Below are 24,375 nucleotides of genomic sequence, written 5' to 3' on the forward strand. Positions count from 1 at the left end.
GTATTTTTATTAAGTTAATAGAAATAATGGAATATGACAAAGTACAAGTACTTCATTTCTGCACTAGCTTTCCAATTTTTCTGTATCTATACTTTACTTAAAGCTAGGAATGGGTACAGTAATCTGTACTTTACTTAAAGCTAGGGATGGGTACAGTAATCTGTACTTTACTTAAAGCTAGGGATGGGTACAGTAATCTGTACTTTACTTAAAGCTAGGAATGGGTACAGTAATCTGTACTTTACATAAAGCTAGGAATGGGTACAGTAATCTGTACTTTACTTAAAGCTAGGGGTGGGTACAGTAATCTGCACTTTACTTAAAGCTAGGGATGGGTACCGTAATCTGTACTTTACTTAAAGCTAGGGATGGGTACCGTAATCTGCACTTTACTTAAAGCAAGGGAGGGGTACCGTAATCTGTACTTTACTTAAAGCTAGGGATGGGTACCGTAATCTGTACTTTATTTAAAGCTAGGGATGGGTACCGTAATCTGTACTTTACTTAAAGCAAGGGAGGGGTACCGTAATCTGTACTTTATTTAAAGCTAGGGATGGGTACCGTAATCTGTACTTTACTTAAAGCAAGGGATGGGTACCGTAATCTGTACTTTATTTAAAGCTAGGGATGGGTACCGTAATCTGTACTTTACTTAAAGCAAGGGAGGGGTACCGTAATCTGTACTTTACTTAAAGCTAGGGATGGGTACCGTAATCTGTACTTTACATAAAGCTAGGGATGGGTACCGTAATCTGTACTTTACTTAAAGCTAGGGATGGGTACCGTAATCTGTACTTTACTTAAAGCAAGGGAGGGGTACCGTAATCTGTACTTTATTTAAAGCTAGGGATGGGTACAGTAATCTGTACTTTACTTAAAGCTAGGAATGGGTACAGTAATCTGTACTTTACTTAACGCTAGGGATGGGTACCGTAATCTGTACTTTATTTAAAGCAAGGGAGGGGTACCGTAATCTGTACTTTACTTAAAGCTAGGGATGGGTACCGTAATCTGTACTTTATTTAAAGCTAGGGATGGGTACCGTAATCTGTACTTTACTTAAAGCAAGGGAGGGGTACCGTAATCTGTACTTTATTTAAAGCTAGGGATGGGTACCGTAATCTGTACTTTACTTAAAGCAAGGGATGGGTACCGTAATCTGTACTTTATTTAAAGCTAGGGATGGGTACCGTAATCTGTACTTTACTTAAAGCAAGGGAGGGGTACCGTAATCTGTACTTTACTTAAAGCTAGGGATGGGTACCGTAATCTGTACTTTACATAAAGCTAGGGATGGGTACCGTAATCTGTACTTTACTTAAAGCTAGGGATGGGTACCGTAATCTGTACTTTACTTAAAGCAAGGGAGGGGTACCGTAATCTGTACTTTATTTAAAGCTAGGGATGGGTACAGTAATCTGTACTTTACTTAAAGCTAGGAATGGGTACAGTAATCTGTACTTTACTTAACGCTAGGGATGGGTACCGTAATCTGTACTTTATTTAAAGCAAGGGAGGGGTACCGTAATCTGTACTTTACTTAAAGCTAGGGATGGGTACCGTAATCTGTACTTTACTTAAAGCTAGGGATGGGTACAATAATCTGTACTTTACTTAAAGCTAGGGATGGGTACCGTAATCTGTACTTTATTTAAAGCTAGGGATGGGTACAGTAATCTGTACTTTACTTAAAGCTAGGAATGGGTAATGTAATCTGTACTTTACTTAAAGCTAGGGATGGGTACCGTAATCTGTACTTTACTTAAAGCTAGGGATGGGTACTGTAATCTGTACTTTACTTAAAGCTAGGGATGGGTACCGTAATCTGTACTTTACTTAAAGCTAGGGATGGGTACCGTAATCTGTACTTTACTTAAAGCTAGGGATGGGAACCGTAATCTGTACTTTACTTAAAGCTAGGGATGGGTACCGTAATCTGTACTTTTCTAAGGTACTGACCAAATCCCTTGGTACTGATTCATGTGGTATGAAACAGTGCCTTGTTTCAGTACCATAGAGTCTGGTACCTTATGTCATCAGTCGTTGTATTCCAGCTGTAAATAGCAGCATGGTAGAAAGAACGTGCTCTAAAGTTTTGGTCCACTTCACCAAATGCGATGACTGACTGGAGGATGATGACAACACTGAAAATGTTCTCAGTGGGTTATCATCATCTTAATCTGCTCCAGCAGGTAAATAAACTGTTTAAGTTAATGTTAGCTTGATACAGGGAAACAGGTGGCTAAGGTAACAAGGGGCAGGTGAGTTCAATCAACACTAATAAGGGAGACGAACCATCAGAGACACAACACTATAGGAGCGGCTCCTGACATTTTCATCATATATAAATAAATACTTATTTTAAAGACTTTCTTCACCATAACAAATGTTTCCAACTCTGAATAAGTCTAGGTACGCTTGGAAAAGCACAAACTCTGTGATTGACATCTGTGCGTAATTAAACGTTATGTTAAAAGTAAACTAGGTCAGGTATGGTGTCAGCAGCACGTATCACACACTGCTGCAAACCCACCCTCTTGGGCCGCCAGACAACACCTCCTTGTGGTGCATTTTTAAACAGGAAATGTGGGTGGTGTAAGACTGGTAGGGGGTGACTTGCTCTTTCAGCAAATTTAACATTTCATTTCTTAGTGTTTAAGTCTGTGTTTGCACAGCTGCCCCTGGAATAATATACGTTTCCCCTTGTTCAATGAATTCCTTAATATGTGCATTATTTAAGCCAATCATAACTGATTCATTGTGTGTCTTTAAGGCTTTTAGAGTTGAACTGAACAAATGAGGTGGTGAGCGAGTGCACTGCTCAGTACCTGCAGGGGAAAATGCTGTAATTTAATAAAATAAATGAGAGGTCAACCTGCTCTTAATACTTGCAACTTGTCGCTCAACAAACGGTGCAGCTAAAAAGTGGTCACTTTAAACGGTAAGTGTTAAATCTGGACCTGTTCTTGGTGTAAAGGAGAGTTGATTGAAGCCAAGTGGTGAATTGATTTGAAGGCATGAAAAAAGCAATGAAAAGCTGAGAAAATTAGACTTGTAAAGTTCTCATGACTTCATGGAAATGGTTTTAGTGTTATAGAAGTAATTAAACCTGAGTCAGAGTGGTCATTTGCTCTAGTATCATTAAATCCACAGATTGTTTTATCTTTTCTCTGTAGAAATAAACAAAATCTTGTAGTGCTGTCTAAAACCAAGTACGTTTCTGATCCTTAAGCACCTTTTTTCTTTCTCCTTAAGCTTAAACACCAACATTTTCTCTCTGTTTACCATCTTCTCTTTATGTATTTCATCTGCATGGTTCAGATGTAATCCAAGCAATCCCGCATTGGTGGACTTTTATGTTTCTTTTTAGCTCTGCTCGCCACTTCCTGGTTCTGTGAAAGCTTGTTCGAAACTTGCTGCGACAGTCAGCGTTGTCTGTCCTCTGTCTGGGAGTGTAATTCAACTCACCCTCCATCATCCGTGTGTCTCTCTGCCTCTCCAGGACTCTGACCTTGTCCTGACATTCAACCTGTCCATGCATCGCTCCTGGTGGATGGAGAACGGCCCCGGGTGCAGGGTGACTCCCATCACCCCTCCTCCCTCCTGGGCACCCGAGGACCACCGGTATATATCTATATCTGGCTGTCTGATGGACTTCCAGTTCATAGAGGTGGCTCATTCTTCACTGCAGATACTCCTGGCTGTGAGTATTAACCGCACTGGAGCGTCACACTTAACTACGTGTGTTTGATCGATGTGGATATGTCTGGTTAGCAGAAATACAGCAATTTTAAGAAGTTTGTATTAGTCTCAGCTTTTAAAATTTAATAGATCCACAGGAGCAGAGTTTGGTGAATATGCTAAAGTAGCTATGTCTTTTGACAGCATGGCTTCCGATTGGATGATACAATTTTTTGAAAGCCAGGATGTCAGAGCCCCGCCTGTAACTTAACCTTTGGCCTGACGAGTGTCACATGTAACTTCTCCAGTCTTTTGTGGTAGTGTTGGCATCTAAAAAGCAGTCTAGACAGTGATTAGGTAAATATAGACCTAACTTATCATCTGAATATATGTGCTATAGGTCACAGCTAACCTATTAGCTTGCTGTGGTCCATGGACATTGATTTTTTAAGGATTTACAAATAATTTTTTCTGTTGCAACCAGAGATTCTGGTTGAATATTTACCTATAAACCTATTAAACTCAGGATGCTTGATTTAATGACTCTAAATTAGGGGCTGCATGACTTAATTTTTTTTTAAGTCGACTGTCAAGTAATGAAAATCGAATCGACTTCGACTAGTCGTTCATGACGTCGTGCACCTGAAGCGGCTAAAACTGATGATGGGTGACCAAGCGTCTTTTTACGACGCATGGGGGGTTGGGGGGTTGGTTGGTTCGCTGGAGTTTTTAACAATTGAAATTGCGCCCACATTTTCTAAGTTTAACACATCTCTTTTAACAACGGTAGTTTCTGCATCTTGCTTCAGCCCTCTCCCCCTCCCCGTTATCACGTCCCCGGCTCTAGGAGAGATGAGGACAGGGAAGTAATAAAATTTCTGTGTGGGTGAAATGATAACAAAGCGCTGTGTCGCTAAAACAGAGGATTTTATTACAAAAGGAATATTTACAAAAAGGAGTTATATACAAAAGGGGAGAAAGGAAAATGCCACCCCAGAAGGGGGTGGTGATTAAACAACCAAGAATATGAAGAGCTTTCCTGATAAGCAGGAAAGCTCAGGGAGAGCCAAAGTCACTGTCCAAAACCGGTCCGAAGTCAAAGTACCAAAAGGTCTAATCCTAAATCCAAATCCAAATAAGTCAGAACACCACAGATGAATGAGAGCAATACTAAGTTAGAGCACACGAGGAGAAGAGAGCAGCAAAAACTCTTCCGAGCCTTCACTACCCTGGACCTTCTCAAAAACTGTGGGCAGGAGAGCAGCCTTCAACAGCTGCCCATGATTGCCCAATTACATACAGCTGAGACAGGTGAGGCAGAAGCCACCGAGGCCATCTTGTGGCCAAAAAGGGGCAGGGCACGTAACACCCTGCTTCAGCCCTCTCCCCCTCCCCCTGCGCAGCGGCCGCAAACTCACTGATGCGTCTGCAGCCTCTCGGAGTTGCTGCTGCTCTAAACATTAAAATAATTATTTCATTTTATGTTCCTCACTTCTGATTACCTTCAGTGGTGTCTGTTTGTTGCAACCAGCAGGTACAAAAATTAACTTGTTTTTATTTGACTATTTTTCTGTCCTGTCTGTTTATTGTCTTCCTGCATCTCCTCTCAATCCTAAAGAAAAACTGCTACCTGGGTTCATATATATTCACCTCATGAGTTACCTTTGAACTGCAGTTCTAAAAGATCTACCGACCGCAAAAACAGCGGAGTGCTCGCCGGCTGCACCTGTGAGGTGCATCACCGGAGGACAAAACAGGTGATGTGCGCCGCTCCGCAGCAGCGAAACGCATCAGGCACAAATAAAAGACAGAAAACATAAAAGGAAATGAGCCGACATGAACGATCGCATGTTAAATTAGTTTTTGAGGTGGCGACACCTGATTTGATAACGTTACTGTGGCCGTGCTCAGGACGCAGATGTCTGGAGCGTGTCAGCGATCAGAGTTTTGCATACGCAAGCCAGTTAAGGTTTGGATGGGGGTGAGGGGAAGCTTAAATTGCAAGAGGGTAAAGGTCACAATTCGGTAAAATGTCCGTTTTACGGCGGATGTCAGTACCGACGCTCTGGCACAGCGCGTCGCCTCCCGACGTTCAGGGGCTCGTCACCTGTTGTCTTTTCCGAGGACTGCATCTTGTCGGTCATTATCACGTGACCGCGACTAGTCTATGAAAGGCATAACAAGTCACTACAGAGCAGTGAAGTCGACTAGTCGACTAGTTGATACAACCCCTACTCTGAATACCGTCTGTTATCTTCAAACATCTTGTGTTTAACTTTGAAAAGAAACTTTTTATAATCTTTGAGGGCCATTCCACCAGCAGTTTGCTCTCTACTCCTAAAAATAACAAATGTTGTTTTCATCCTGCAGACTTTATTTATTGCATAATGATTCATTCAGCACACAGGAGGTGCTGAACTATTTCTTAACGTGAACGATCAAATGCATAAAATACCTAATATAATCATTTAGCTGGAAGACACTAGTGCAGTTTATGCATTGGATTTAGTTCACTGACATATTTTCAACGCACTTTTTAAAATTTCAAGTTAATTTCACGTGATAAATTCCTTTTTGCTAATAACAAAACATAATATTTATATGATTTTACTCAGTCGCGTATAAAAGGATATTTGACCTACGATGAAGCTCAGCACGGTCCAGGTCCAGCTTAAACCGAGATCAAGTCCAAAGCTTTTTTTTAATGTAATTATAATTAAACAGACAAGGGGGTTTCAAAAAATGATTCCATGTAAATCTTTACTTCTCAGATGTTTCTTGTTAGTTTTCTTTAAAGACATGGACCTCGGTGCCCCCGAGTCTCGTCTGATCATTTCTAGGAATGTGTTGCTGTAAAATAAAGACATACATTTCTCTGCTGTGGTGTAGCTGATGATCTACACAGTTACGTTCTCTGGTACTTTAAGTTTACGGCATTCTTAACTGCATTACAGCCACACAGCTTCGTTTGTCTCCTGTAAATTTGTGGATAATTGTTCTTTTTTGACTAAATAAAAGCACTCGGGCTCCATTGAGTTTATAACTTCGTCCTCTTGTTACCATAAAAGCTGCTTCATATCCATATTCATTGTTGTTTCTTCTTCTAGCACGCACAGAGAACAGTCGCTTCTGCTTTGCTTCCTTATCTGCTTTTTCCCAAGGCTCTTTTTGTCCCGTCTGCCTACAGAGCGCTTCTCTGCATTTCCTCTGGAAATCACTATTTTTCTGAAATGGATTTAATTAATTGGTCATTCAACTTGATTGATAAGATTTTTTCTACGATGAGAACGGAGGAGGGGGCTCGCGCTTGTCCTCACGGGACACATGCAGCGGGATATATGTTCGATTCCTGGAAGAAGTTGAATATCATCTGTCTCTCTCAGCTGTCCATTGAGGACGGCGAAGATGTGTGGATATTTGGCCTGATGATCACTGGATTTCTTCTGACTGGAGTGGGAGGATATCTGGTTGTCTGAAAAATTGGGATGACGGGAGCGATTGGAGGGCGTCCCGCACCCATGGACGGCACCGTCCGGGCGGAGACTTCACAGACTGGGACGTTACTCGAGGTGAATCGCAAGCTGGACAATGTCTTAGCTGCGTTACCGGTGTTAGTGCGCAAAATGGATGTCATCTCGGAGAGGGTCACTGGACGGTGTGGAGATGTTTAATCACCGAATTGGCTTCACTGAAGGACTTGAATGATCAATACAGACTTTAAGGCAGAGAGGAAAATTATCTGCCTGACCCAAACAAAGTCCTGTTATCCAATCTGACGCCATAAGCAGCCTTGGAGTTGCGTGCAAAAAACCCCACGATGGAAGGAATGCAGACAAATGCTGTGAAAACCCTACCTACCCCCCCCCCCCCCCCCCCCCCCCCCCCCGCCGCCTTCAGATTGTGGTCTCTGCATCGAGGTAATCAAGATGGAGGCACTCACTGTGCTCTGTGCTTTCCCGTGACCTCCCACCCACCTGTGGATTCAGTTGGCCGAGCGCCACACAGGCAGCTCCCGCTAGGAAACCAGGGTCCCAGCCCCTCCCCCCACCTACCGGGTCTCACGTTGTGAACTGTGACGTTCGTGCTTATATGTAGAGGTGGTTTTTTTTTGGCATAGTAGAGCTACACCCTGCCGGTGTAACTCTGTTAATGCCTTTTCTCCCTCCCCCGAACTCTCCTCATGTACTCCCCTCTTCATCTATTGAAATGAGCGCCGTCATGGCTGCTCTCGTGGTCTGCCTGTATCTGTCCTGTCTATGTGTGTGTGTAATCTTGGTCAGGCTGTACTGTGGAGTCAAGTTCCTATGCTCTGGATCGCTGGAGCGCTGGCAATAAAATTCATTCTGATTCTGATTCTGATTCAGATAGTCTCCTTATTCCTGTTATTTTTCTAATGTTTAATTGTTGCCTAACCCAATTCTTCTCACCCTTCCCAGCATTTCTACCCTTCTGCACTGTCAAACTGTGGTAATTAGTTGGATCAGAGCACGTATCGGAGAGAGGGAGAGCCTCACACTTTTCATCTCATCCTCACAAACAGACGGGAGCCGACACCATAAACATTCTTTAATGTGACTGCGTGTGCCATCGCATCAACAGATAGAGGGATTGTTTTTTCTTTCTGCATCTTTATCCCCTCTATGTTCCCTCTCATCACGCGCTTACTGTGTCTCTCTGTCAGCCGATAGTGGTACTTATATTGTGGCTGAGTGCCATGCTAACAAACAGCTTTACTACTGTCTCTCTGTAATTGGTGTGTTGAAACACTGTCATGCTCCCTGAGCACAAAACTCAGCGGTGTGATGGTCCAGAGGCTGACTGGCTGCTCGTTTCAGGTTCAGCACTAAGTGAGGAGTTGTTTTCACCGGGATGCACCAAAAACGGGATAAAGCTGACAGTTTTACGGCTTCCTGATTAGCTACCTGACTTCCTGGTACTTGGCAGGGATATGAAAAAGGTTGTTCGCGATTGCAAGATCTTGTGGACAGAGTGAGGTTAGGGTTAGGGTTTTATTTTGTTTATTTTTTACAGAGCATGGTTTTGTTTGGGCTGGTGGTCTTTAGGGTTTGTGACGGTGTCGGTGCAGGATCGGCTCGGGGTCCTTCGACTGCCGATGACGTCAAAGTAGTTGATTGGCTGAACACGAAGCTTACGGAAGTGACGTTATCACGTTATGATTTTGATTGGTCAGAACAAATTTGCGGTCGTAGTCTTAGCGGTTGTAGTCCTGTAGTCCAAAAATCAACACTTTTTGGAGAAAATATGTTTGAATTTCTAAAGGAAATGTAAAATATAAGAAAATAAACGGTGACCCTCAAAAGCTCTTGATGTTGATGAAATGGGGCAAAATAAAATTTAAGAACTTTATTGAAAGACACCAAGCAATATTTTGAGTCAAAGAATGTATTTAGATAACAACTAAGGAAATATACAGACGAACTCCACATGAATACAAACAAATGTGGCTTCACATATAAGAACTCTTCTATTGTTTGTCAGTCCGATGTTGGTTTTATGCAGTTTCACATTCTTTACAAAACAAAGATAATATGGTGTTTTATTAACAAATTACAATCATAAAGAAAACATTTAGGTGTTAACAAACAAGAATTTATTAACAAAACTGCTGATGTCTTTCCAAAACGTACGTGTGAAAGCGGAGTAGAGTTGCAATGATGTGACGTCATCGTCAGTCGAAGGACCCCGAGCCGATCCTTTTTTTTTTTTTTTTTTTTTTTTTTTTACCGTGTCCTGTCTGGCTGTGAAGCAAGCAGAACTGATGTCTGAATGCTGGTAACAAGCCTTACAGATTTATTCTCAGGTGGAGCATCAAAGCATCTGCTTTTAATGTCACGCCTGATACTTAAAACTTTATTGTTATTGTTTTTGAATGCTTTGTAATTCCGACCAGACACGGAGACAGAGGTGAAAGAGAAAGGAAAAGAAAAGGTGGGGAGAGAGAGGGGGGGGGGGGGGTCCACAAAAATAAACAATGAACAAGAGTCTGCTTCTAGACCTGCAGAAAAAGACAAAAAAAAAGCAAAAGGACGAAAAAAAAGGGACACAACAACAATAGAACAAGACCAAGCTATCACTGCATCGACTTGATGAAAAAATATATAATCAACATTGCTTAACTGAAGAATCACGATAATAAATCACAGTGCATTAAGTGCCCACCATAGTCTTAAGACCTGTGTTGAACGTGCCCAAGCCCATACTTACGAGAGCACCATGTGAGCACCTGTGTGTGTACACGCGCTTGTTTATGTAAGGTTTCTCTATAGGAGCGTCCAATAGAGAGTGTGAGGGACCACAGATCCGCCCCCCAAAGATGCGCAGGAGACGGGGGGAGCTCCAAGTCCCAGAGATCCAGGTGCTGCCCCAGAACACAGGAACCCCAAGGAGACTGCAACCAGGAAGGCCCCCGCCCCCCTCGAGAGGCACAGAGGATCGCCCCGGGGGGCCACAACCAACAGCCGGCAGAGCACCTGGAGCCGATCCTGCACCGACACCGGACTAGTTTGTGTCTAACTGCCTGACTGGCTGGCTGATTTTCCCTGTAGCTTTCTGGGGTTTCTATCATGTTCTCCACCACTCGCTGCACACCAAATATTCTAAATTATTCCTACTTCAACAAAAATCTCAGAATAGTCGTCTCAAGTGAAAAACATTTATTTATTTATTTATTTATTGTTTCAAGGCTTGTTTTTTTTTCTGTTGGGGCTTTTATATTTTATAAATTTCTTAATTTACTTACAAGCTGATTGTCATGTTTTACAGTAAAATAGGATGTTTGTTTCAATAACAGAATACATTTTATAATTTTTTCAATTTATTTTGTTAATATAGGCTCATAAAGATTAGAGTGTTGGCAGTTTTTAGGAGAATGTGGGCCATCGCTTTAAAACTGGAGCACACTGGAGATGTCTTTAATCACAGTTTTGTTTTTCCCCACCTGTGATTTAGCTGCTAATGGCACCGTTAAGGTTATAATTAAATTACATTTCATTAAGAAAAGGAAAAAGAAAGAAACACCGAAGCCGAGGCTCGGCGCTGTAGAAATTGCAGTGATTAACCAAAGTGAAGGAGCTAATCAGTGGCGTTGCCTACTGTTGTTTGGAGTTTAGAGGAAAGCAGTTGGTCCTGCACAGCCGGGTTAGCTGCTCTGTGAAAGATTACAGGTTTGTGGGATGGAAATGATCATTAACTGATTTGCATATTAAACACTCTGCAAGGTGACAGAGAGGAGGTGTGGCCGTTTAAGCAAGGAAAGCAAATACCAACACCCTCTTTTTAACATTTAGTGCCCTAGTTGAGTCTGTCTCCAGCAACTGCAGCTTATTAAAACTCTTTTTAAGCTTGAAAGGGAACGTGTATTTAAAGGAGCATAATATTATCTGATTGGTTTTACTTGCTACTGTTTTATCGCTAATTTCTTTTAAGTTGGCCATAGTGCTACATGGATTTAAAGCGTCCAGATGGTGTATCAGGATTAGTACCTTCATCAAAACCTGTCACAGCCAGTCCAATACATGTCTACTGCCCTCTGGTGGAGGATACAACATGTGCTAATGTTATTTCTTTATTGCTGTTACCCATGCATCAGTGGCGCAAAACAGCAGCGGAACGGTTTACTCGCGAACTTTAAAGCAGCCTTTTTTATAACGGGAGAGTCTTGGCGGCGACACCTTTTCAGTTTTCAAGAAACTCCTGAAGACCCTGCTCTTCAGAGAGCATCTTCTTAACTAGCACCTTCCCTGCACCCGTCCCCCTCTCTACTGTCCACTCCTTTGTTCTCTCCTCTCCATGATTGATGTCAAGTTGTTGTTATTGTTGTTGTTAGCCTCAAGGGCAACATGCCGATTATCACTTGTAAGTCACTTTGGACAAAAGCGTCTGCTAAATACATAAACATAAACCTTTCTGTGCTCTTTGCTGGACTTGCGATATCACAAGATCCCCCGAGACTTCAGGTCATGGTTTGTTTATGCAATCTGCCATTAAATCAAAAAGAAGGGAATCAAGTTTTATATCGTTGTTTGATATCATATTTGATGTTGTTCCTCTCGACTGCCAGGATTAAAGCCATGAAAAACACACTGGTACACTTCTGGAACATTGCTGTGAGTAAATCAGTCGTTGGGTCACACGTAAGCTTCATTTTGCATTGCTGGAGTACTTTTATTTTGAAAATTAACAGGGATTTTACACTGAAACAGTGTGTAATATCCTGTCTAGCCCTATATTAACTGTGGAAATGGACTTGTCCCAGAAGTGGCTCGCAGCAAAAATAGAACCCAATCCTATCGTTAGCAGCACAGCGTGGCATGCCACTTCTGGGAAGCGCCTGGAAATTGCCGCGTTGCTGCTGGTTTGAAATACTCCATAGACTATAATGGATTCTATTTGAAACAGTGCCGTTCCACTGCTGATGCTATTTGTGTGAACCAGGATTAGTTTGTTACATATTTACACAACAAAATAATACAGATTATTATCATTACTGCTTTTTTTATTATTACTATTATTATTATTAGACAATATCTTGTTTGATTCACAAGCATTTTTTTATTACTGACTCATTTCAGACCTTAGGACATTAAAATACAGTTTACTTTTTAAATATTTTGATTTACTAATGGAGGATTTGTTTTTGCTATACACTTAGCAATGGTGAGTTCATGAGTTCACAGACTGAGAAAAAAAAAAAGATTGCTGACTGGCAATGGTGCCTTTAGGCCTTCTCCCGGTTGGACATCTCCACATCGAGAGGAGCCGGTAGAGGTGGCTCGGGCATCTAGTTAGAACGCCTCCCTGGTGAGGTTTTCTGGGCATGTCCAACCGAGAGAAGACCTAAAGGAAGACCCAGGACACGTTGGAGAGATTATGTCTCACGACTGGCCAGGGAATGCCTTAAGCTTGGTTTATGCTTGACGCATTTACTTTCCGCTTGGTGATGCGGCTCGCGGATGGAACGCGCTTCACAACGCGCAGCGTTTATGGTTCATGCGGCTTGTCTCTGTGGTGAGCCAATATTCTCCCAAACTGTAGGGGGCAGCATGGAGCTCTACAGCATGCATCCAACACTACACCATAGTAGAAGTAAAAATTACTGTTTACAACATGGCATTCCAGCATTTTTAACAGCGTCCTTGTCTTTTCCGACAGTGCGAGCTATTTCTCTCCAAGAATTATTAACAACATGTTGATCACGGTGATCTCTGAGAGCTGAATCATACAAATGTCTGTATTTACGAACCTCTGCCATACTAGTTCTTGCCAGTCCGCCATGTTTTTCCGTGACCGACCGTCTGCGTGGTTAGAAAATTTCCTAGACGCGCGGTGCAGAAAGTTTGGGCCGTGCGGAGGCCAGGTGGAGGGGCGTGGCTGTTAAAATGACGCAATTTTGCCACGCGGAGCCGTGCGAACCTCGCATAAACCAAGCTTTAGGAATCCCCTGGAGGAGAGGGCCCAAGTGGCTGGAGTGAGGAAAATCTGGACCTCCCTGCTTAGGTTACTGCCCCACACGACCTGGCCCCGAATAAGCGGCCGAAAATGGATGGGTGGCAATGGTGCATTAATGAACAGGACCAAAAAAAATGTGATTTTTCATTTTCAGTCTAGAAACACAGTTGAATGTTATTTAATGACCTCCAAACGTTTGTATTTATTTATTTTATGATTTGTTACGGCCCCGGTAAGTTTCCTCTGCCTTCAGCACCTTGGACAGTGCCTTTAAGCTGCCACTCTCCTCTCCGCTGTTCCAGTTTCCATTTCAGCACCATGGAGAGAGGCATAAACCAGCCGATGCACCTGCTGCAAAAAATGTGTAATTTGACTGCTTACGCCTTTAAAAGGCTGAGCTTTGTAGCCGTTCAGGTAAATCCTGTTTTTCCCTTGGCTGTGGCTTGTGTGTCCTTAGAAGAGCTTAGTGTTAGAGAACTTATAGTAGTAAGACTGTTTAGTTTAATGTTGTCGTTAAGACAACTTGAAGAGCGTGTAGTTTTTTTTAGATTTAGTTTCCCTTTAGAGTTTGACCCCATTTTCCACCTGTGAGCGAGTAGCTCTTCAGTTCTGGTGTTTATGTCTATTTTAGTTTTCTTAGACTTTCCTGTTTTAGTGTAGAAGAGGTCCTTTAGTTTAGAGCCTTTCAGTTTAGTTACTCACTTAAAGCAGGTTCATTTAAACGAGTATTTGGACTTCTTTAATCAGATTGTATTCTGAAGACAATTAAAATGCATTCAGCAACTCAAAGCAACATTGTTTTCAAATGAAAAAGCTTCATATGATGTGGAAAAAATAATCCAGTTTGTATTCAAGGCTGTGGCAGACTGGCCTCCAGGAGCGCCGCTGAGCTCGCCTTCTCTTGGACTGTCGACAGAGAATTTAAGGACTGACTTCCTTTGAGGGAAAGGATTCCTGATTCGGAGTTTACAATTGTTACTGAAATGCGTCATGTTTTTTTTTCATGACTAGCATCAAATAGCTAACAAGACATTTTCATCACATATCATTTTAACCCTTTGATGCATGAATTATGAAATCTTCAACCATGATTTTTTAACAATTTTTTTCATTCATCTTCAGGTGTGAATGAAACCAATTTCAGCAAATATTTTTTGTAAAATTTTATAATTTACAAATAATTTATTACATGTCCACCTCAGTGGACAGCGTGCATTCTTGGCATGAAATATGTTGGCTTGGCTTACTGAAGTCCAAATGGAGGGGCTCAAATGCAATAAAGTCTTCAACAGCTGTGCTTAATAGCAAAAACAAATAAATAACTATTTTGAGTACCTGTCCACTGTAGTGACCGTTATGCATCAAAGGGTTAAGGGACCTGGGCAGGAATATGGAAACAAAACGCTAGCTTGAGTTTAGCCGAGTGTCATCAGCACGTGAACAGATTTCATCCATTAGATGTTGACACCTTCATCATATCTGTGGGAGGTAAACAGCTGTAATGGAGTATTTCCTTGCAAATGAATGCAGCCTCCATCACAGAGAAATGTCTTCAACGCAAAGTGAGATTAGAAATGATCAGCTGCCACATTAAAACCCATGACAGGTGAGGGGAACTCCATGGATTATCTCGCTACTGCAGCATGTGACAAGGAGTGGGATGTGTTAAGCAGCTGAAACGAGACGGTTAGATTACAGCTCTGCAGGTCTTCCTTGGTTTTTCTGGTCTGCTGTTGTTAAGAAGAGGCGATCTAATGAAAGAGGGGTCACTGCTAATTGAGCAACACTTTTGTCTTTGGGGAGAAAAGGTTGATACGGGACATGTGACCTGACAGAAGATCAGAGGAAAAGAGCTTAATCTAGTCAGGTGACATAGTCCATGTTGGCCTCACCTTGGATCCTTTGTTGTTGTCTTCATGTTAATATTAGCAAGTTGGCTAAGGGTTAAAAGGCATGTGTGTGCTGTCCTGCAACCACAAAAGTTTGAGAGAATTAAACCGGCATCAGTTGTTGGCATGGACGTAATTTTCACTTTAGAAGTGGGGGGGGGGGGACACGGGGGGGGGGGGGGGGTATCTTTACAGGCTTCAACACAAACGGTTGCTTTCCGCTAGGTCCTAGAGCTCAACCATTGTCAATTTAATATAGTGTAATATTGTTTTTGGATGGTAAAAAGTACAGGGGTCAAAACTTGACTTTGGAAAAAGTGGGGGGGACATGTCCCCCCTGTCCCCCCCCCCCCCCCCCCCCCCCCCCCCAAAATTACGTCCATGGTTGTTGGTGTTAACTAAGAGGAGAAGTGGGGTTAGGGTTAATCCTAAGCCTACACAATGTTCTGCCAGGGTTCATGAATATGTGAAAACGAAGAGAAATCAACGGCTGCAACAATTATAAATGCAACCCCAGCTTTCTATCAGATGCATAACGTTGCGTCTGCAAAGCATAATCCGTAGCGAATAGCCGCCGTTATCGTTCATGGGTATGTCTCAACCGGCCAACTTTAAGAGTCTTAATAAAAAAACTTTTATCTTGTTCCGTTTTGAGCTGATGTAGGTCAGAAATCATCTGCAGAACAGCAAAAAAGAGCCAAACATAATATTTATTGGATTGTTGGTGTCAGCATCATAACTGTAACTGATAAACACCGAAGATTAAACTCTAACTCTAATATTAAGAACGCCGGGAGACGAAACAGGAAGTAGGACAGAGCTCATTGGGGATCTAAATTACCTTGTGATGTTGGGAAAATGCGGGCCATATATTAACCTCTGGGTGTTATTATTATTTTTTTAAGTACAACAATGACAACGCCGTCAGCAATTTCTACCGAAGTTGTTTTGGTAACATGCAGCCTCACCTTCCTCACCGCTGGAGGCCAAACGGTGCCACTGGGTTGCTGCTCCGTAGATGACCTCCCCTAGCATCTGTCCCTATTTTCTAAAGGTCTCATCCCACGGCACAAGCCCTGAACCCTTTAGAGCGCCGGCTATGCAGAACACGGTGTCGACTTTCCTCCCTTACTGAACACCAGCTGTTTGACATTCAACTAATTTCTCCCTTTGCTGCTTTCAAAGCTGCCAGGTGCTCTCAGTGTCTCTGCCAAGTGAGCATTTGGGACTTGATTATTGTTGGAAAGAATGATGATTCAGTAATCTTCTTGAGCTTAATGGGGTCTCTTTGCCAACATTGAAGATGTACCGCAGCTCTACGTCTTTATGGGAATCTCGAACAATTTCTCCAAAGTATCATCTGTGAGGCTTTGATGAGAGACTGGAAATAAGCAAATATCCTGACAGCAGTTACACCATCTTTACGTCGGTTGCTAACCATCCCTAATTTATATTAGAGAAAGTCACATGTCTGTTTTGTGTAGAGTAGTTAGTGTCGGCCTTTGTCTGGTCCTAGTCTATTGTCAGTATGAGTGCAGAGACAACTGAACACTTTAAGGATGCACTTCCATCACAAAACCATTTTGCACCTGTCAATGTCAATTGTTGTCATCATTGACCTGCTTTTTTGGGTCCAGGTCGCGGAGCCAGGAGCCCTAGCAAGGAAGCTCAGACTCTCCTCTCTGCAGGCGTTCCAAGGAAGTCCCAGCCCAGCCTGGAGATAAACCTCCTCCATGCTCACTGGGGTTCAGTCCTGGGTTATCCTACTGGGAGGGCATGCCTGAAACCCCAGGAGGTGTCTAAGGGTTACGCCTGGTTTATGTTTCTCTGTCAGCTCCACAAAGGACAGACACGCACGGATTGACGGAAGCGTTTTGCTCTCATACGTCTCCGTCTCCTGGGGAGTGTTGCAAAGCAATTCCCCGGCAGGACAACAGAGGGCGTAGCGCTGTTCTATGGTATCCTGTCATGTACCGGTCCAAGATCGTGTTTATATTGTGTGTTTTGTGTATATAAGAGACTTTTAACACGGACAAATTTGTCTCTCATTCTCCCACCGCTTCATGCGCTCCCCACCTCTAAACCCACGTTTCCTGTCATTTCCGTCCACAAATAAAACGCTTGCTGCGCATCTTTTCAATCCTCCAGTCACGGGAGGATGAAACGTTCATATTTTTAGTTTTTTCACGAGGTATTCTTCAAGCTTCTTCGTGTCTGCCGCTAGTTATGCTCGGCTCTCTTTGCAATGGCGGCGCTACAAACAACAGCGGCGTCCTGACCAATCACAAGCTTGCGTAATCCGTCTCGTTCGACGGATGTTTAAAAACGTGGGCTCGACTCCGTACGTACTTGCGTGCCTGCCGGAGCCCTACGCAAGGACGGATAATGGCGTTGCGTGTCTCCGCACTGACACAGACGGAGAAGCATAAATCAGGCTTTACAATCCAAAACTACCTCAACTGGATCCTCTTGAAGTGAAGGAGCAGCATCTCTACTCCAAGCCCCTCCCGGGTGTTCATGCTCCTCCTAATCGCTAACACATTTGGTGCCGTTGTGGGTCCAAAGCAGTGGAACATAGTAGAGCTACATCAAGCATTTGTGTTTAACCCAGACTGAGTCACAGTGTTAATCAGGACTTACCAACAAGCACACTGCATCTGTTTTCCCAGGTAGTGTCATCGACACATTTCATTTTATTTCATTACTCCTAATGCAGACTAATCTGGTATTAATGCAAGATGAGAGCCACAAAATAGCTGTGAGTGAATTTCTAGACTAAGATTGAAACCATGGCGGTGAATAACTGTCTGTGTCACAGAGACAAATTGGGAAGACCTTGTGGGAGTGGAGGGTGTGACCGCGGTGCAGGAAGCCTGTTTTCCCGTCGTTGTTGCACACGTGAGTTGAGAACATTCTGTTCGAGCTCTGAGTGGAAAAACGTTGCTGGCAGCTAATGCAGAAATGGAAGAGCGAGTTACAGTTCATCACCTGTATCGTGACCCCAGGGTAACACCTCCAGTTGGATAACTATGTTTTCTGTTCACCATGGCAACAAGAATTTGCTCCGCAGTACTTTTAGGATCAAAGGGGACATCAGCCTGGGATTGAGTGTTAGTATAAAATCTAGTAAAAATGGGAAGTAGATCAAGTTAATGCTCGTCTCGCTGATCAGGGGCATTGGTCCTAAGATCAGGCTGAAGTGGTGATATATCCATTTTCACTCATCACACTGAACTGTTTTCAGAGTTTCTGCTGTAACTAGGTAACCTTAACTCAGACGGGAAAAACAGAAGGAATCGGCTGATTTCTGAGAAATGAGAGCAGCTTAATGCGTCCATATGGACAGAAACAGAAACTAGTAACAGAAGCTGGAAAGGGGGGTGCCAATTAAAAATAGGTAAAATGTCAAGTTGTAGGACATTTTGAGCAGGAATTGAACTAAATAAAAAAAGTAGCTGATGTATTGATGTTATGTTAGAGTTGCATTATTATTTGCAGGCTTCCTGGAAAGAAGAAATTCAACGTTAACACAACTCTAAATACCTTAACCTCTTGAAAACGAGCACCTGCAGGAATAAGACATGCTTAATATTCACCAATATGTGCAAACTGCACACATGCATAATGGGAAGAGGCTCATCTGACCGACTGAGAAAACACTTTCTACCTAAACAACAACCAATGCCAACAATAAGCCACTTAATGAAAAACTACGTCAAAAAACATTTAATACGCATTATTGAGAAAAACACAATGGTGATGCAACATGATCCTATCCATCAGTTTGGAGCAGTGATGGCTCCAGAAATGTTTTTCTGCAGGTGCTATGAAGGAAAAGGGTGGCTGGCCAACTCCGGGTCAGGAGAGAGGTCCTACCTCAAGTGGAGGAGTTTAAGTATCTCGGGGTCTTGTTCACGAGTGAGGGTAGGAGGGATCGGGACATCGACAGGCGGATTGGTTCGGCGTCTGCAGTGATGCGGACGCTGAGCCGATCTGTCGTGGTGAAGAGGGAGCTGAGCCAGAAAGCCAGGCTCTCGATTTACCGGTCGATCTATGTCCCAATCCTCACCTATGGTCATGAGCTTTGGGTAATGACCGAAAGAACGAGATCGCGGATACAAGCGGCCCAAATGAGTTTCCTCCGTAGGGTGGCCGGGCTCAGCCTTAGAGATAGGGTGAGGAGCTCGGACATTCGGGAGGGACTCGGAGTAGAACCGCTGCTCCTCCGGATCGAAAGGAGTCAGTTGAGGTGGTTTGGGCATCTGGTCAGGATGCCTCCTGGACGCCTCCCTGGGGAGGTGTTTCGGGCACGTCCTGCCGGCAGGAGGCCCCCGGGTCGACCCAGGACACGTTGGAGAGGTTCTATCTCCAATCTGGTCCGGGAACGCCTTGGGGTCCTGCCGGAGGAGCTGGTGGAGGTGGCCGGGGAGAGGACGGTCTGGAGCTCCCTAGTTGGGATGCTGCCCCCGCGACCCGGACCCGGATAAGCGAGGAAGACGACAACGATGAAGGAAGTGGTCATGCGTACCTATTGTTCTCTAAGACACCTTCAACACTAGCAGATACACATGCGTGCACAACACCTCAACAACATCTGAAACAATCACTAATATACATCATAAACATATGAACAATCACTGACTTTTCCATGAAATCATAAACACATACAGCCACACAGAAAACCATCTATAGTGTTGCAAGGTTAGCTAACGTTAGCATTAGCATTTCCAGCGGCAAAACCCTGGCCTGCTGCGGCGGTTGAGGATTGACTCTCTTCATCCAGATCCGTCGGTTTTTGTGGGTCTGAGATCACTTCCAAACATTCATTCGTTTCTGACTGAACCCGTGGAAATGTGGGCAACAAAAACCGATCCATCTTACCACGAGCTCTACCTTTCACTCGTTCGCAGGTGGAAAATGAGGTCAAAGGTTAACGTCAATTTCCTGTTTTGGTTTAAGTTTTTACTATCTATATGATAATTTACTGATTATTTTTGTTTTGTATGTTAAATATTATCACATCCACACGTTAAATTAAAACTAAATTGTAAAATATATATATATATCTAATATTTACTTGGGGGTGCAATGACTAATCCAGGGGTAGCTATAGCGCCCCCTAGCGCCCCCTGGCACCGCCACTGGTTTGGAGGATTATTTGAATGAATTTCGATTGGAGTTTTAGTCATTTATGTTTGGGTTTTATTGAAGGGATTTTGCTCCCTTAAATTACAAATGCACATTTACTTTTGATCAAACTGAACCCCAAACTTAACTTTTTAACATTATTTGTGTTCTGCTAACTCAAACAAAAATGGCATATTTAGGCCTAGTTGTGAAAGTCAGCCCTTTCAGAGGTTTGCTAGGGTGTTAGCATTTTAAAACCATTTGCTAAGTGCATCACATCACTGATCAATGGCAAAAGACATCCATGAACATTTATAACAAAGGACGCCATATTTTACACCACTGAGGGGACCTGGGAGAACAGCCATGTAACATAAATAGTGTTTTTTTACGGACCTCTGTAGGAGACCACAAACCGGTGTAAATTATGACATCGTTGAAGGATTTTTGCCACATATTTCAGCATTGAGAGTTTAGAAACAGGGCTGTGCAGTGGTGCAGTGGTTAGAGCTGTTGCCTTGTAGCAAGAAGGTCCTGGGTTCGCTTCCCGACCTGGGATCTTTCTGCATGGAGTTTCCATGTTCTCCCTGTGCATGCGTGGGTTCTCTCCGGGTACTCCGGCTTCCTCCCACAGTCCAAAAACATGACTGTTGGGTTAACTGTCCTGTCTAAATTGTCCTTAGGTGTGTGTGTGTGTGTGTGTGTGTGTGTGTGTGTGTGTGTGTGTGTGTGTGTGTGTGTGTGTGTGTGTGTGTGTGTGTGTGCGCATGATTGTTTGTCCTGTGTATCTCTGTGTTGCCCTGCGATGGACTGGCTCTCTGTCCAGGGTGTACCCCGCCTGATTGCCCGTTGACCGCTGGAGATAGGCACCAGCCCCCCCCCTGCTTATTTTGTACCTTCCATTCCGCTTCGCCAGCAAACCTTTTAAGTTTACAAATGTTGGCTGATTGGCAGCGTTTGCTAATGTCATTTGCCACTGAGTTATAACCAATCAGAATGAGTTAGAGACAAGCCCCTCCACGCTACTCTACTGGGGTATTTCTGAGTACAAGCTCCAGTTCAGGTACTCGCATGGTCCGTGTAATCGAGACGTGCAAAGTCCAGTAAAATTACCCGTATGTGTTAGTGGAAACAAACGGTGGTCAGAACTAATCTCTTTATCTCCTAACTGAGGCCCTGTCCACACGTAGCCGGGGATCTGCCAAAACGTAGATATTTTTCTACGTTTTGGCCTGTCATCCACACGAAAACTGAGTTTTTTCACACGAAAACGGATCTTTTTAAAAACTCCGGCCAAAGTGAAGATCTGCGTTTTCTCCGTTTTGGGTGTCTGCGTGTGGACAGACAAAACCGGAGTTTTAAGGTCCGCAACGTCACTTTCCACGACAAAAAAAATGCTGACATCACGTGTGCGACCTGTGTTTACACTAGCCGACAGCATGGATGCCCTCAGAGCTGCACTCGCTTTATCAATTGTCCAAGCGCTTTTTGCTTGTTTGTTTTTGCAAGCGGAATTACTGCTCCTTGCGGAAGACCACAGACGAAGGACGAGGTTAAGAACGGGGGAAGTACTGCCGCCTACAGGTCTGGCATGTCCTTAACAACGTATTTATCCGGGTACGTGTGGACAGAGTTTGTTTTTAAACGAGGTGGTGTGGATGCAAGTTTTTGGAGGGGTGGATATTCGTTTTTAAAGAAACCTGGCTACATGTGGACTAGGCCTAGATGTAGTTCAAAGGGCTTTTTTACAACAGATACAGAAAATAATTTTTATAATCTTTCCAAAGAACCTCACTTCACTTTACTGCTGTGCTGAGATATAATCAGATTTACAGCAAACAGGATATTATGTTTACATGTAGCAACCAGGATTGAGAAATATTAACAGGATATTGATGTGCAGAGCGCAATGCTCTGTCAGAGCTGATCAAAGGTACCGTTCTGCAGGCATGATGCTCTGCGCCACGGCCAGTCACGCTAACAAAACTGCACCCTGGAGTCATCTTTAAGAGTCAATGAGCCTGGAGAAGACAGAACAGGCTCTGGATCATCTTTTAATTCCCGTTATGACTTTGTGATGTTTAAAGTCTCCTTCAGATGAGCGACAATTAAAACGGAAAGCGTTCAGATGGGGACTGGCACCAAACACCATCATCTCAATCTTTTAAATGATAGATTTGATGCATCCAGTAAAGATGGCCAACGTCTAAATTTGCTCTGATTTTAGCCAAAAACGTGAGCAAATTCCCTAAAACGCTTTTGTTCCTGTGGTTTTCTGGAACAGAGGAAAAAAGAGGAGAAGGAAAAGCTCAGGATGTAAAGGTAAAAGACAAAAAGGAAGAGGAGCAGGAAGCCAGGAGGAAAGCGTGTGTAAAGGAGGAGCTTTGGGAGCTAAACGTTATTCAGACTAAATGAGGTCAAGACCTTGAGATATCCGCTGAATCCCAAACAGGAATTTCTTGCAATCGTAGCTCGCTGAGGTGTTTGTGTGTTTCGTCTGTGTAAATAGAATACCAGCCAGGTCAATGTCATCCTCCGCCCCCACCCGTGCACTTAAAGGTTGATTTGAGCTGTGAATCCTCTTTTATGGAGGGGGAACGCCTCACGTGAACCCACAAGTGCTCCTCGGGTTTTTCCTCACACGTTTCTCTTCCCTCCTGGAAAGACCCAAGGGCATGAGGTCACTAAAAACGCCAACTTTGCACTTCCTTCATCCTCGCCACAATCAGCCACATCCCACCAGTTGCCTAGGAAACGGGCAGCCAATGAGAGTGCGTTTCAGAGAACTAAGGGGTTTTGGTTCATTTAGGATGCTGTGTCATCACATGCAAACACTTTTTGAGCGCATCAACGAACCGAACCGCAGTTTAACACCAGATCATTTGGTTTTTCTCTGATCTATGTGCTTCAAATTCCAATATCTAAACCGTGGTGCGAGTGAACGTTTCACAAACAAAGCTGTAACACTTCATACAAAAACACCAAAAGAATAAGTGCAGCATTTCCACCGTTTATGATCGTCCTTGACAAACATGAGTGAGATAAGCGACGACTTGATGGGACGCGTTCTCCGTAGTTTCAAAATGAACTCGGCCAAGAAAATCTGGACTGACCTTGTTGTTGGGGATGTAATGCTGCGTGTGTGTGTGTGTGTGTGTGTGTGTGTGTGTGTGTGTGTGTGTGTGTGTGTGTGTGTGTGTGTGTGTGTGTGTGTGTGTGTGTGTGTGTGTGTGCTCTATTTTAAAGCAGCAACGTCTCGCTGCTGTTCTGCTCCACTTACACCAACACCTGTTTCCTCCATTTTTATTAGCAACTTTTCTGTTTGTCTCTGCCTTTTGCCTCATTTTTGTTCTCTCTCTCTCTCTCTCTCTCTCTCTCTCTCTCTCTCTCTCTCTCTCTCTCTCTCTCTCTCTCTCTCTCTCTCTCTCTCTCTCTCTCTCTCTCTCTCTCTCTCTCTCTCTCTCTCTCTCTCTCTCTCTCTCTCTCTCTCTCTCTCTCTCTCTCTCTCTCTCTCTCTCTCTCTCTCTCTCTCTCTCTCTCTCTCTCTCTCTCTCTCTCTCTCTCTCTCTATTTCTGTGACAAAGACTGATCTTTGTTTATATTTTGCTTTTCTCCCCTTCTCTAGTTGGTGGGATTCATCTATGCCTGTTATGTGGTCAAGCTCATTTCTGAAGAAGAAGACAGCTGTAAGCACACACACACACACACACACACGCGCGCACGCGCGCACACACACGCACACACAAAGATGAGAATGACCAGCTGTCTATTCCCAGTTTTACGTTCATGGAATATTTGTCACAGAATTTAATCTGTAATCTGAGGTGATTTGATTTGTATTGTTCAAATTTTTCTCTGGTCCTTTTTCCACGTCTGCAGCTGTGCATGCAGGATGCTCAGTTAAACTGTTAAAGCTCAATAGAAAATTTGCTTAAATTGTTGTTTTTCGTGTCTCTTAAGAACATTCTAACTTAAGTACATTGTGGAGATTTAAAAAAAAAATTTTTTTTTGAAAACATGGTCCTCTAGCATTAATCTAAAAACCTCTAAAAGCAACCATTGGACCGTTTGGTTGTCACTCTTGTTGAACTTTCGCACTTCCCTGGGTCCTCTATTGTGGTCTTCGGGCACTCGAAGAGTACAGTTGCTTCTCTTCTTTCCTCTATTGCCAGGGAGCTAGTCCTGTCTGTCTACAGCAGGGCCGTGCAGA

General features: G+C 43.4%; 1 protein-coding gene across 1 annotated transcript in view; it reads left to right on the top strand.

The window, feature by feature from the left end:
* The window catches only part of nkain2 (sodium/potassium transporting ATPase interacting 2), a 134,856-nt gene that overhangs the window by 92,726 nt on the left and 17,755 nt on the right, over positions 1-24,375 (top strand). The window contains exons 4-5 of the mRNA XM_070548874.1: positions 3,503-3,703; positions 23,791-23,851. Of these exons, the coding sequence (XP_070404975.1) occupies positions 3,503-3,703; positions 23,791-23,851 (262 nt within the window). The remainder of the gene's footprint in view (positions 1-3,502; positions 3,704-23,790; positions 23,852-24,375) is intronic.

This window comes from Nothobranchius furzeri, chromosome 2 (assembly GCF_043380555.1).
Source record: "Nothobranchius furzeri strain GRZ-AD chromosome 2, NfurGRZ-RIMD1, whole genome shotgun sequence".
NCBI classification, from domain to species: domain Eukaryota; kingdom Metazoa; phylum Chordata; class Actinopteri; order Cyprinodontiformes; family Nothobranchiidae; genus Nothobranchius; species Nothobranchius furzeri.